General features: G+C 39.6%; 1 protein-coding gene across 3 annotated transcripts in view; it reads left to right on the top strand.

Moving 5' to 3' along the window:
- rnf152 (ring finger protein 152) overlaps positions 1-7,572 on the top strand; it is a 58,107-nt gene extending 50,535 nt beyond the window's left edge. For all 3 annotated transcript variants that reach the window (XM_026180247.1, XM_026180246.1, XM_026180245.1), the window contains one exon: positions 5,975-7,572. In XM_026180247.1, the coding sequence (XP_026036032.1) occupies positions 6,118-6,750 (633 nt within the window). In that variant the 5' untranslated portion in view covers positions 5,975-6,117 and the 3' untranslated portion in view covers positions 6,751-7,572. The remainder of the gene's footprint in view (positions 1-5,974) is intronic.
- The last annotated feature ends 6,902 nt before the right edge of the window (positions 7,573-14,474 follow it).

Genomic DNA, 14,474 nt, shown 5'->3' with positions numbered 1-14,474 from the left:
CTAGACCAACAGACTGAGTCGTTTGGTACCGGGCCGCGAGAGTTGAGGCTCGGGTGTGAAATTGATGGTTTTCAGGGTTTTTATCGGTTTTTAGCTTTATTATTATTATTATTATTATTATTTTTTGAATCATTTTTATAGTCAATTCAGTTTCCCTGTGTCTTTTCCTGTGTGTTATAAATAAATCTTTTTTTGGTACCGGTACTGGTTTTATTTTGTTGTATCTGCGATACCTTAAAAGATGGTCTGTGAAAATATTGTCAGGCATAAACCAATCCGTGGCGCAAAAAAGGTTGGGGACCGCTGGGCTAGACCCAAAACCTTCAGGGTAGATGCCAACTGCAGTCACCCCTTAGCCCAAGTGGGGCCAATGTCCTCCTAAGTCTTCTAGTTGTTGCAACCAGATGCACTTAACAGTGTTTGTACTTATGTATTAAAATTACATTTTTTTTTTAGCCCTTCCCAGGCTTCATGTCTTACACAGCTACAGAAAGAATGCTTTAATTAACATTTGAACTGCACTCTGAACACGAACACACCAGAAGTCGATAATTACTACAGCAGTTCATGGCGGTCTGTTACTGTCTAACCCTTAAAAAAAACACAAACATTGTTTATATGTGGATCTGTAATGTGGCTTTAAGGTCTAAACACAGTATAACAACACAAGGAAATTAATGAAGCGTGGGAGTGTGTGGAAGTTTCTATAGTCAGAATATGTTTTTATTCTTATAATTATTATTATGTTATTAAATTAAAAAAGTGTGTGAGCAAAAAGTAAAAGGCACCAGGGAAAAGTAGTAAAGTTTAGTGTAAATGCAATAAATAAGGCTCATTGTTTGCATTAATAGATCTAATGATTTATTGTAGATCGTATAAATGACTGCAGGAACCACCAACCACTGACCTTTCACACACACTGTGGTTGGCCAGAACTGGACTCAAAAACCACAATAGTTACAGGTTGTGTCGATGCAACATTTCCTGAGAGTTAAATTTCCAGGGGGAGTGATGTCAGGTTACGTCGTAGGGTTTTGGAGTGGGTTTGTGGTTATGACTTACTCAACTGTACAGCACAGGCTATTCATTCAAACCTGCTATTGTATTAGTCTTTTTGACAATTTTATTAAACTAAAACAAAGTGCACTTTTCTTATTTTACAAGTCTATGCTGTATTTTTATATCATGTGGCTTTATTTTCATCAATGGCGTTGACAAAATGCATAGAAAGGAAAAGGCCAAAGGGAGGAGAGCAAAAAAGTCACTTGGAAAGTGAAAATCCTGAACTGATGTAAAGCAGAGGAGGAAAGCATTTGCATTCAGGAGGGAAGAAAAGAGGGAGAGCGACTGGGTGTATGGGAATATTGAGCCACAAAGCATTTATGTCAGATCAAAGCTAATCCTTATCTTTGGGAGAAGGATTCAGTAATACCCTGGGCTGTCTTTCCCCCCCCTCAAGGGCAGGTTTCTGTCTCCGTCTCTCTCTGCTCTTCTTGCTCACTTTTCCATGGAACTAGGGGAAATTTTCTGCACCTTTTCCCAGCTTTGACTCAGTGTGGAGAAACTGGGTCAGCTGGGGAGTGCAGAGTGAGGAGGAGGAGGAATTGAGGGTCTAGCCTCCAGACTCAGCTGGAGAGGGAGTTTTGCCTCAGGGGGTGCTGGTGCTGAAGGCAGGGGAGGGAGGCGGGGCGGCCGAGTGGAGGATGCTGACTACAGACACTAGAGATGCTCCACGACAGGACTCTCTTAAGATCTCATCATAACTTTCTGAAGGAAAGTGCAACATTGTACCAACATACTTGGACTTGCCTAATAAAGCTGCGATATTACTATTTAGTCAAATGATCATTAATACATCACCTTCTGGGTTTTAGCCTCTGAAATGCCCAGCCTGATGCTTTCACGAACTCTGCAATTAAAACATTACATGTAATATATATCACATGTTCATGTGTTAGAGTTATTGTTCTTTTTCCAGCTTGCTTTGTATCCCTTTTTCTTAGTTTTGCTTTGGTTTCACTTTCTCGCTTTACAGACCAATATGTGACCCCATGGTAACCTCCACATGCTAGGATATCAAATGCAATCCTTGACTGGTTGGTGAATGGTTGCTTGCTGCAATTAGGTGAAATCAGTAGTAAAGAGTGTGCAGCAAAAAACGTCACTAACAGATTGCTGCAGTCACCTGTTGTTTGCATGTAAAGCTTGCCGACTAGTTGCTGAGTGGTAGTGAAACTGAAAAAAGTGCAAAACATTCACCTTCAAAATATCTGCGCATGGAATTCACAATCTTCTATCAAATTGCTATACTGGCGAATGACTAAAAATTAAAGCTAAATAGAATCAGTATTCAGAAAAGAGGTTAACGGTCTTGCAAATCAGGGAAGGGTTTTGTTGCTTCTTTATTCTGGAAAGCGTTCGTTTAGGTGGCTCAGCCCTCTGATCAGGATTCCTCTTGCATGCGTCCCTAAGGAGGTGTTCTGGTTAGGGCAATTTGGAGGAAACCCCAGGGCGAACCTTGAATACACTGGAGGGATTAGGCTTCCCATCTGGCTATGCAGGATCCCCCAGGAAGAGCTGCAGGATGTGATTATGCATGAGGGTGCTTAGGCTACGCTTTTCTTACAGCATATATTGATGACTCAGTCAGTGAAATTATTTCAAACAGACCAGCCTGTCCTTTTTTTTGTTGTGGTTGTTTAATGCCACTCAAGGTCGAATGTGATCATCTGTTTTCACTCAAGTGAACCAAACTAAAAGAAGACTGAATATAGTGCTTCAAGGATGCTTAGTGTGAACTCATTCTTATCTGTCACTGCTACATCAATGTCCCCACAGGGCCAGAGGATGAGTTTAATTGCCTAAGATCTTGTTTTTGATAACAGTGTAAGATGCGCAGTGTTGCAGGGCAATCAGTGGTCACCTTTTTCCCCATTTCTGTCAACACTTTATTTTGCCGACCCCCACCCACCCACCCTTTTCGTCCTCAACGTTGGCCCACAGTCATGCCCGGACGGACGCCGACGGCGCCGAGATGGCAGCGTAGAGAAAGATAGATGTACCCTTCCCTCCTCAGCAATTTTCACACTTGACAATTTCAGCGAGAAAATAAAATATAAAGTCGGCAGGGCCCTGTTTGGTATTCATTGTTTCCTTGGTGCTATTTTGACAGGGTTTAATCATCTGCAAAAGCAAACTATCACAGCTTCCGCATGGATTAACACAGTAGAGACGTGATTATGCAGGAGGAGGAGGAAGAAACTGTTTATGGAGTTTGTGGCCTGAAGGAGAAAAGAATTAGCCGTGGTTAACAAAGATACCGACGACGAGTCTTGTGAACTCGCCTCTTCTGCAGTCCACTGCCGGCTGATGTGTAGAGTGTCTGTTGCATATCACGACTCCTCATCCTTCATGATGCATTGTTGTATTTTGACCACTATGCTTGTACCTTCCCTTCTTCTAGGCCTCTTATCTGTGCATAAGTCACATCCGTTCCTCTTGCTGACTCATGTTGCATTTAGTGATTTGACATGACTCTTACAGCATCTTTGCAAGTTCTGAAAGCTCCTCTAATACAAAGCAGCAGACGCACAGTTTGAAGGTCCAATAAGAGCAGCAAACGATGGCATTTGGTTAATTCTCCCTGTGATTTTGTTTTTGCTGCAGTAGCAAGCAGATTGCACAAAACCAATTTGTTTTGTCAACATGAATGCAAAATCCAGAACAGGAGGTACTCATTAGCTGAACCACAATGCATGCATGGTTTACAGACAATTATGAGATAGGAGGTTGTTAATTTTTAACGGCACGTGGCGCTGTCAAACCTCCTCAAAATTAGATCCAGCAGATTAATACTTTTAAATAGATTAAACAGACATTGAACATTTAGGAAGAAGTTGGATGTTGCTTCGATATCTGAAATCATCGGCGCCAATCATATTTAAACATATTTTTAATTAATGGGACAGGAAGTTGTAAACAAGAAAAGTGAAAAGTCCAGTACAGTTCTGCAATACTTTGACCGAGAAACTGAAGAGTAAGCTGATATATAACCACTTATTGGAGCAACGCATAATCACATTCAGCACAGGGATGTGGACGTTAAACCACCATGAAAGATGGCTCTTATCATTAGCAACACTAATCACATATAAAAGCAATATTTTAACTTCATCCGTGAGATTATAATAAGTTTTGAGTGTCAAAAAGTCTGATTTTTGCAAAACTGCGATTTCAAACCTATAGTCCCTATGAAGGTCACATAAAACCATTCAATACAGGTGCACAACAAAGCACTCATTATAAAATACATATTACTGTATTTAATACACATTAAATCAATACATTTTAAATGCTAACATTTAGGTCATAACATGACATGATATAACTGTTTAGAAAAAAGGCCTCTTGCCTTTGCTGTTATTATATCAGGGAAAGGTTCTTGTTTTCCCTGGTAACCAGTAGTTGTTAGAGAAAAAAGTCATTCTGGACATTGCTGGGGGAAATTTGCAAAGAAAGTATTGCATCAAAAACCTCAGTGTTTGCTGTGGCTAATTGCCATGGTCGTTTGCAGTCTTTCATGTTTCTCTGAAAATACTAATTAAGCAAATACAATTTTTAAGTGTGTGTTTCACTAGTGCTTAGAGTAGCTGAATAGTGTTTGTAGCCAAAAACGTGACTCAAACTTCGTCTGCAGCCACACGCTAGAAATCAAAGCAATCAGAACGAGGTTTTCTTTTGCCAGCCAGTTGGGAAATACATATTTTTCCTTGGTGACAGGCTGCATGGATATGGTTGTGTCTAGTCTCCAGTTCTTGGGCCTTATTCACTTGTTCTACATTATCACGTCACACATCCCAAATTACAGACAAATCGTGTGGTTAGTGGTCACATGTCTGCAAATCCTCAATATGGTGCTACATTGGAAACCTCATCGCAGTTGCATTGGTCTCTATCAGATTGCCAGTCACTGACCAGTCAGTCACTGACCAGTCTGTAGGCCTGTGTGACTCTGGGACTGGTCTCTAAATTTGATGTTTAACAGGATCTGTTTTTCTAGTGTTGCACTTTGCAGACAGTCTCTGAACAAAATTTTTTTGCCACTTTTGCAACAACTTAACTTTTATAAATACTGGTCTCATGTGTTTATGCTCTCAGTTATTAGTTTTAAAGTAGATGATAAAGCACTACATGCTTGACTGACAAGTTTCTAGAATATGAGTCTGCTGCACTCTCGCAGTCAGATCCACTCCTAACTTGTCATTAAAAAAACACTTGATGTCGAACTCCAAAATGCCGAACCTTCAAACCAATAGACACTATCAAGGTGACATGTCCATTTTTATATACAGCCTATGTTACCATCACTGGTAACCACTTTCTAACTTCTGTACAGGTAAAAATAGCCAGCCTGCACACTCATATTTTACAACAATGAATTGATGTTTTATAAAAAAAAAGATGGTCAAGCTGTAGAGGTGTCTGATGGAAATTTAACCTACTTCCTGTGCTGATTAAAGCTTGGGAACAAGTGAGTCAGTTGACCTTTTAGTTGCTGTTTCAAAAGGTCAAACACACACCGCTCAGCTCAGCAGCACGGTTTCTAAAAGCTGCAATAACTGCAGGCAAAAGCACCGGTGCAGTCATGAAAGATTGGGTTTGGGCACAAAAAACAAGACTTTTCTGCATCAGAGAAATGGTAAATATTGGAGCCGATGTTTGAGTATTCAATGATGAGCAAGCTACCGAGAGATGAGTTTTTGGTGAAAAGACTTTAAGCAAACAGCAGCTGCACTGTGTCCTTTTTCTCTCCAGAGTCAGAAGTGTTGTAGTTCCTGCTGATGCTGCAGACTCTTGATATCAAATGATGAAGATCAAAAAGAAGAGATCCTCAGTAGATAGTTCTGCAATGTGCGTACAAAACCTTGAATTCTTATTGATGTTGTTTTTTTTCCTTTTTTTCTTTCTGTTGCAGATGAAGGGCCATGTTGCCCCCAAAGGGCCGTAATATCACTGTGAAGTCGTGAACGAAACCAGCTCTGCTTCCCCCCCCTGCATTTCTTCTAGAGCCAATTAAATTGTGTTTTCCCTCTTGTGAAAATACCTTTTTTCCTGGAAATGGAGACTCTTTCCCAGGATTCGATGCTCGAGTGTCAGATCTGCTTTAACTACTACAGCCCCCGACGGCGACCCAAACTCCTGGATTGCCGACACACATGCTGTTCGGTGTGTTTGACCCAAATGCGTAGCAGCCAGAAAGAGATCCGCTGCCCATGGTGTCGTGGCGTCACCAAGCTCCCCCCGGGCCTGTCCGTGTCTCACCTCCCGGATGACCCAGACATCATCACCGTCATCGCCATCCCTCACACCTCTGAGCACACGCCTGTCTTTATTCGCCTCCCCAGCAATGGCTGCTACATGCTTCCCATCGCTAAAGACCGGGCACTGGGCCTGCCAGGGGAGCTGGGATGTCGCTTCTTGCCCGGCAGCCAGCAGAAGGGGGTGACAGTGGTGACTGTGCCCGAGGAGCAGCCACTGGGTCTGGCTATGGGTCTAGACGGTGTAGGTTTGGAGGGAAGTGAGGGAGAGAGGAGGGTTACTGGTCCAGTGGGAGGAGCAGGAAAGGGCTCCACATGGTCTGGAGTGTGCACAGTGATCCTGGTGGCGTGTGTGCTGCTCTTCCTCCTGGGCATCGTGCTGCACAACATGTCCTGCATCTCCAAACGCTTCACTGTTATTTCCTGCGGCTGAGGGAGGCCGCTGCGGACCCCCTCAGGATTCCCTCCCACCAGCCCTGCCTCTCCTCAGGGTGGGACTCTGTTAAGGAGAGGGAACTAAACTCACATCGAGGGCATTAAAGGAAACTACAGTGCAGTGTAGAGAGACAGTGATGATGATGATAAAGAAGAAGAGGGCAGGAAGGAGAGCCACAAACTGGTCTAATGTTGTGGAGTTTTTTTTAATCCTTGAAATGGAAATATGCATTTAAATCTTCACTCTCCTCTCATTGGACAGCACTCTGCTGGCGTTGAAACACCCACCTTTCTCCATTCCTTCCATTTTTCCTGAAAGAACGCTTTGGGAATCCCTCCAGATACGTTTCTGGCCCGCCGATTTGTTTTTGGCTGGAAGCTGTGCTGACACTCACACTCGCTGTGGTTGGATTGCCCGTTTAGTCTGTGGTTTGTAGAAATGCATCATCATAGAGTTGTTTAGATGAATGCCCGCTCCGAGTGCGATGTCTCCAGCTGGTGCTGCAGTACAGGGAGTCCGGACTTGGCCGCTCACCGTTCCCTGATGTTGCAGGAATTAACTGTGCAGGATTTTCTTCTGCCTCCTCCAGCCTGAATATTCTGAGGAGCTAAAATCAATTTTCTTTTTTCTTCTTTTTTTTGTCAAAAACACAACCTGTGCAGAACAAACTGTTGCTGTGATGATAGTTCCACATAGTTAGTAAAGGCTGCGTTGTCAAAAATATGGATTGTAATGTTCATACATACCAGCTGAAATACAAACACAGGTAGTACAGAGTCGTGTTATTAGGGCTTTAAGAAATAAACAATGTTAAATGAATTGATTGTCATTGGTTCCAGCCTCTCATATATCAGGTTTTTCTGTCTTATATAACTGTACGATAAATACTCTTGTACTTTGGCCTGTTGTTTGCACACAAAAACAATCTAAAGCTGTCACTTAGGATTGCCAATTAACTCATAATTGACAGAGAATTGGTATAAGCAATTTAATGAAGAAATTAAGACCTTGAATTGGTATTAATTTAAATGAAAATGATGAGCATTTGGAGGAATAATTTAGCTTCGCTTCAGGCAATTGGATGAGAAGTTCAGCATCACCTTCTTATCTGTCTTGAAGCTATAGAGAAGGGATATCTTTGCAAGAAAAACACGTTGCACTAGCTTTAGAGCATCAGAACTTCACTTTGAAGTTAACTAGGCTAACGCTTTCCTCTTGTGTCCGTGTAACTAGCTAGCAGGTTAGCTTTCAAAATGAAGCTCTAAAAAATAAAACATTTGAACATCAAGACGTGGCAATATAGAGCTTACCTGTGAGGGTATATTTGTTAACTTTAAAGTTAACTTAATTTTAATAGTTAATGAATATTCAAAATTTTAATTTTTTCCCTCAAATTAGCTGATTGGCTAGCTTTCTACATCTCTGCCTGTTTAAAAAATAAAAATAAATCACAGCTTGATATTTTCTATTCATATTTTTTCTTCTTTTTTCATTTGTTCTTCTTTAAAAAAATAATCAGAAAACATTTTTCTGTAATTCGAGAACTTTGGATATATTAAAAAAGAAATCACATTATTGAACTTTAAAGCAACCAAGGCTAGCTGGTTTCCCCATTTGAGCTGAGCTCCAGCTGAGAAATGACAGATACAGTGATGCTTATCCTCATCAAATTCTCTGCAAGGAAGCCAACAAGCTCATAAAAATTTGAGTTTTCAAAATTGCAGCATTCTTCTGTTTTATTATTTTCAGTTTTTATGTTTTTGATATTTATTCATGTGATTGAATTTGTTCATTTGCTTTTTCATCCTGACCTGCCTCATACTGACTTCATCCTCTAAAGCCAGATCCTCCAGGCCTTCGCCAGCAGCCCACATGCCATCTTCCTCCACCTTCTCATCTTCCTCTTAATTCTGAAACTGCTTTGTATATGGGCTGAACTGTAAAACAATGAGTTTATGTAGTATGTGAGTAACAAGTCAAGAGTGGGAGGCCGCTGTAAGGTTACTGTTAATGAGGGCTGTATTGATTTATCTGCTTTTGAATATTTCACTGCAGAGGTGGATATTTCTGGACTCATTTTATTCCCACTTTTGTATGTTGAGGCAAGCATTTTGTCTGCTTACTGTAAATCAGTAGATGTACAGTACACATAAACAGGGTAAACGCTTTTGTACAGCAGTCTCATCATGTACAGAATGATTGTAATTGTCATTTTTGATCATTTCCTTTTTCTTTGACATATTTTAGCCTTTTTTGTGTGTTTGAGCTTAAATAAACATGAGTTATTCAGGGCGCGCAGATTTGTTTCACCACACCAATGATAAACATGAGAAAAATAATGTTTAATATAATACTCTAGGTTTATTTCAGACACCTAAACTATAAAATGACTTTTACCCTGAAAAACAAACTAGAAGAAATATTATTTGATTTATACTCAATATTTATTGGGTTGGATTCATATCAGCATGATTTTATCGACTGCCGCCAAAGTAAGAATTCCAAACTGTTCAAAGTAAATAAATTTAGAGATTAAATCAAACGTGCTTCAGATATTTTGCCTTTCAGCTCTGCGACACTCTCCTGAAAAGGCGTTCAGGGTGCAGAGGGGGCAGCTGTTTTGTTCTGCAGATGCAGGGATAGATGGAGTTAAGTTCAGCTGAAATGGTTTGTGTCGTGCTGGTTGCTACGAAACAGCGCTGAAGGTCCTTTTGAAGTTGCTCAAAGTTGAAATATTTCCAGCTCCTAGCACTCTGTGTTCTATATGCTCTAAAGAACTTTCTAATTTCTCAACACTTGGGGTTTAAGTGGTGTTTTGGGGAGATAGCTTTCTCCAAGATTAAAAAAAGTTGGATTTTATTTATGCCTGTTAGTTGGAGATAATTGCTTAATAAACATTAATAAATTGTTATTCATTTCTTAAAATGTCATCATTGCCTTTAAATCATCAAAAAGATCCTCTAATGGACCTTGCAACCCAAAGCTCTTATTACTGTTAACATTTAAAAACACCCATATCTCGATGCCTAATGTAGAATCACAGCATTTCTACTGGGAACTTGAGTCAAAATGTCAGTTTAAAGCATTACAAGTATGTCATGCACAGTTTTATTACCATAATGTGGCATGACTGCTACTTTTAATCCACAAGAGCAATGCTGAAGGGGACAAGTGAAGGATGTGCTCTTAAAGACCAGCTTAACCCATATGGGTTTATTCAGCCATGCTTCATAAGATCAAATATATCTGCTAAAGTTTTTTTTGTATCTATGTCTCAGATATCTGTGGAATCTTTGGGCTTAAAAGAGACAAAAACAAAAAAATATCCAACTCTGCCAACCTGTTGTCAAGTACTACACACTTAGTCCACACTTAGAATAGTGTTAGTTAGATAGTATTTTTGTAAAAAGTTGGTAACAGAGGACTGTTACCAACTTTTATGATGAACTTTACATCAAAGTGCACAAAATGCCATGTTGCGCTTTCAGCGATGTTGTTTGGTTGACACTGTTGATGCCAGGGATGTGTGTAATGCCCCTCAATATCCATGAATCTGTGATGTGGACATTTGCATTGAGCTGTAATTATGAGTTGGATAGGGTTGAAGAAGGTCATCAACCCAGCAGCAGGCCCAGTTTTGTGCATCGGGGCATTTTTGTTTACTCCAGGAAGTTTACTCAAGCGCACGTTTCTAACTAAACAGTCTGAAACAGACTCTATGAGGGAGCTGTGCTCAGACCCTAGCACCGTTCACCTCAATCGTCATTCAGCTCGTTCACACTGAGCACATGTGACAAACGTGAAAGAGTCTGGAGATACCATGGTATTCATCAATCTGAATAAATATCAAGCATCGATGATGGCATACTAAGACCTGTAGTATGGTCCAGAACCAGTAGTAGGCTTATGAATAAGATCCAGCACCAGTCCATTGAGTGTTTGGTGACCATTAGCTTTTGATTTGCTACAAACCTCATAGCTCTAAATGTGATGTCTGTATGTAATAGTTTCAGTATCCAGACTAAGAACATTAGTTTTAATCATAAATTTTTAGTGATAAACTGGAAGAATATAAATTTAAAACGCCAAATAAAACCAATATAAACTGTGAAAATGTGAATTTGTGGTGTGGCCAAGATCTATGTTACGGTTTAGTGAGCAATGGGCCACCATGAACAAGACTTCAAAAGCAGAAAAACAGGTTAATGAAAAACAAGCCCATCTTTTTCTTTTATCCATCCATCATTTCATGTGATGTAAGCTAAAGACAGCGGATGAAATCCACCTGGAAGAAAGTCTTGTTCCTCCCATTATACTACCATTTCATCTCTTTCAGTCCCTCCACTGACTGAAAGAGAAACCAAATCACATCGCTGAATCTCCTTCTTATTCTCTGTGTTAATTGTTTTATTTCTGTTCCAATCAAAATGTGCCCTGTACTTCCTGTTTTCTTTCTTTCTTTAAAAAAAACAAACAAACAAAAAACAAAGCAAAAACAGAAACTTAAGGACAGAAGTGTAGAGGGAGGCTTGTCATTTCTGTGCCTGTGTGTTTGTACAATGCCGTGAAGTTCCTGTTGTAGTTTCCTGTGTGTGTCAGCTCTGATGATGGCTGACAAAGCAAGCAGCAGCTGTTTTTAGTGAAATATTAAAGCAAACACTGAATCTAAGCAAGGACTCTGTCTTTAATTAAACCTCAATTGCACCTATTTTCTGGTGATATATCAACTTTTTTTATTAAAAGAAATTGAGCCATGTAAAAGATTTAAAACAAAAGCATATTCCCTGTTGCTTTATGTATTGAAATCCCATATGTCATGGTTGAGTAAACTCAGTGGAGAGCAGACTCCCTTTTGTTTACCCTCAGGAACCTCTTTTCTTTTTTTATTTATTGATATAGTGGCACCGTGGTAATTAAGGCTCCCCAGGGGCCAACTGCATCCAGCCTTGCTGCAGTAAAACACCTCTGTTTCTTACAGGCAGCAGCTGCTGCTAATGATGGCCACAGTTACAGAGACTTTTGTAGAGTTTAAATGGTTCTAACAGGTTACACAAGCCCATGAAATTAAACAGTCCTTGGGGCTTAATTCTTGACCACTAGAGTAAATACTAATAGCATTTCATAAAGCTAGGACTGTCTCCACAGCAGCTTTACACAGTTTTTTGGGGATTGCTGCTAAAGTCATGTTCTAGAAACCTGGCTGACCTCGACTTCTTGTACAGGGGTATTTGTGCCTCACTTTGAGTGTCACAGGTTAGATCCCAATCATTATGCATGACAACATGACCCAGGAGAGCAGTAGAAGCCAACCGCATGGATCTGACATCATTCGGACATGAATCCTAATAGAAAGAGAAGTGAGCCAGCCGGAGAGGAAGAGCTGTCTAACCCACAGGAACTAAGAGGCAGGCTAGAGGAGGTGCATGTGTTGTGGAAAAATAGGGCAACTACACTTGGTGGTTGGCAGCTGTTGGCCTGAAAGTGGAGCTTGAACTTCAGCTTCATAACTTTGGTTACAGTCAAAAGTTCCAAAACACATAATAAAAATAGACAAAGCAGGAGGATGACCTGGAAGAAGACTTTACAGCTGAAAAACATCAGCCAAAATACTTTGGATTGATTTTCTGCAGTATTAGTTCAGTTTACAGTCAAGACTATACTGGTCCTCCATTGAAATGCTGGATTCAGGTAGCATACAAATGTATAGGGATTCACAAAAAATGCAATTTATTAAATCTGTCCGAGAAAGCAAAGGACACTTGTGTGCAAGTGCCACGTCATTCACATATTATTACCACCCTAATGTCTTTTGGTAAAATGAATATTATGCTACATTCAGTAAGATTTAAATTCACGTACATTTATCACGAAATTGTTTATTGAGGTCATAGGTCAAAGGAGATTATTTTCCCACTGGTTCCTGTATAATCAGACTTCGTTTTGGAACATGCCACTGGAACTACTGGCCATTAGAAAAAATGCAGGATAAAGGGACTTTCTTAATGGTTTCAGTTTTCATGCCTGTTTGCTATATTTATCTTGTACATGTGGTCTAGAAGAGCAACACAAACAGCGCTGTGAGAATTTAAGGAGTTAAAAAAAATCATAATGAAGCCAGAAATGAAAACAAGCATAGAAGCATTTCAGTCAAAACAGTGTCTAGACTAAAATTAGTCATGTGCAATCAAAACTGAGCTGTAACCTGTAGATTTAAATGGTTCTGTTTATTCTCATTAGATCCTTTCTGATGTAAAAGAGAAAACATACACAGAGAAGGCAGGAGGTCATTTACACCCCAGAAAGAAAACAAATGAATATATCAAATTACAGACGCCCAGATGTGGATATAATTCTTTACAGAATTTTGCAGTTTGGTGCTGTTTCTTTAAATTCTACAACTTTTCTACCTCATGCATATTTCAAAGTAACAGTAACAGTACACAGGCAGCTGTTTCTATCTTTGCAACTTTGACCCGAGTTAGATTTAAATGGGATTTTCATAATTCATAGTATTAATATTTGGATCTAGTTTTCAGTCAGCACTACTGCATCTAAAGTCTTCTCAAGCTCTGTTTCTGACTCCACCAATACCACAGTGTCATCTGTGTCAGACAGTCAGATCTTATACTACAAATAGAAGTTAATTAAATTATGTACAGCAAACATATGATCTAATGTTTAATAACCTGCCTTAAAACCAACTTGGTCGTCGCCAAGGAAACCCATTTAGTTAAATAAGAAGTCAAACACTTTTTAAATACGGAAGTAAATCCTTTTCTGATACAACTAAGGAGTGTGATTACTCTTTAGTTGTCTGTACAGATGTTAACTCCTTTACCACAATATAATGGTTTGATAATTCCTATTGTCCAGTTTCTTGGTATGATCCCTGTCCTCTGCACCAGAAAAACATGCTAACATCTAATATCTCAATACCCTTAATTTAAACAGAAACATCGTCTAACTGATTAAAACTTCCAGAAGTATGTTTTATACAATCTATAGGAATAGAAACATTAAGAATAGAATAAAATGTTGTCACCTTTCCATTGCTTCAAATCAAATCCATTTCCACTCTCCTAAATCTCTAATTACATTATTCTTGAATGAATGACTTTCATGGTCGTTGTAATGTTTTCTGGAGATGCTTCTTGTTCATGTTCTCACGGTCTCAAGGTAGCATCTCAGGGTGGTTTACCACAGTAGATCGATAATTTGATTATACCCATGCATACAAGTGGTCTGTAATTTAGAGGCATGCCACATAAACTCTTCCCACGCAGCACGAAAAACAGGCAGAAGGCTGTTGCTATTCAGACTGTGAAGCCAAAATGGAAATTCAAAGATCTTTCCAGTATCTTGTTTATGTAGAAAGTTAAAGCTTTTTAAAGAAGTTTCCCCATTCATCACGTACCAACAGCTTCTGTAAATTTGCATAACTGCTCTGCACCACAGATAAGATAGATGCTGTGTACACATATGACACAAGTTGCTCTTTAACCAAAATTAAGGTCTCTGTGCTACAATACAATTTTCTATGATGAACATTAGGCAGATGCAATTAATTTAAATGGGAGTCCTACTTATAGTCACCCTGGAAACACACCGGTTGTGGACATCACGTCTTTTACATGTTCTTTTTCTCTTTTACATAATTTCTACAGTTTCAAATGACACTTGAAGTGTTTTGAATCAGAGTCTTTTATTTTGGAAAATTTACC

The sequence above is a fragment of the Astatotilapia calliptera genome, chromosome 9 (genome assembly GCF_900246225.1).
Source record: "Astatotilapia calliptera chromosome 9, fAstCal1.2, whole genome shotgun sequence".
Classification (NCBI taxonomy): Eukaryota; Metazoa; Chordata; class Actinopteri; order Cichliformes; family Cichlidae; genus Astatotilapia; species Astatotilapia calliptera.
This window is presented reverse-complemented; position numbering and strand designations above follow the sequence as displayed.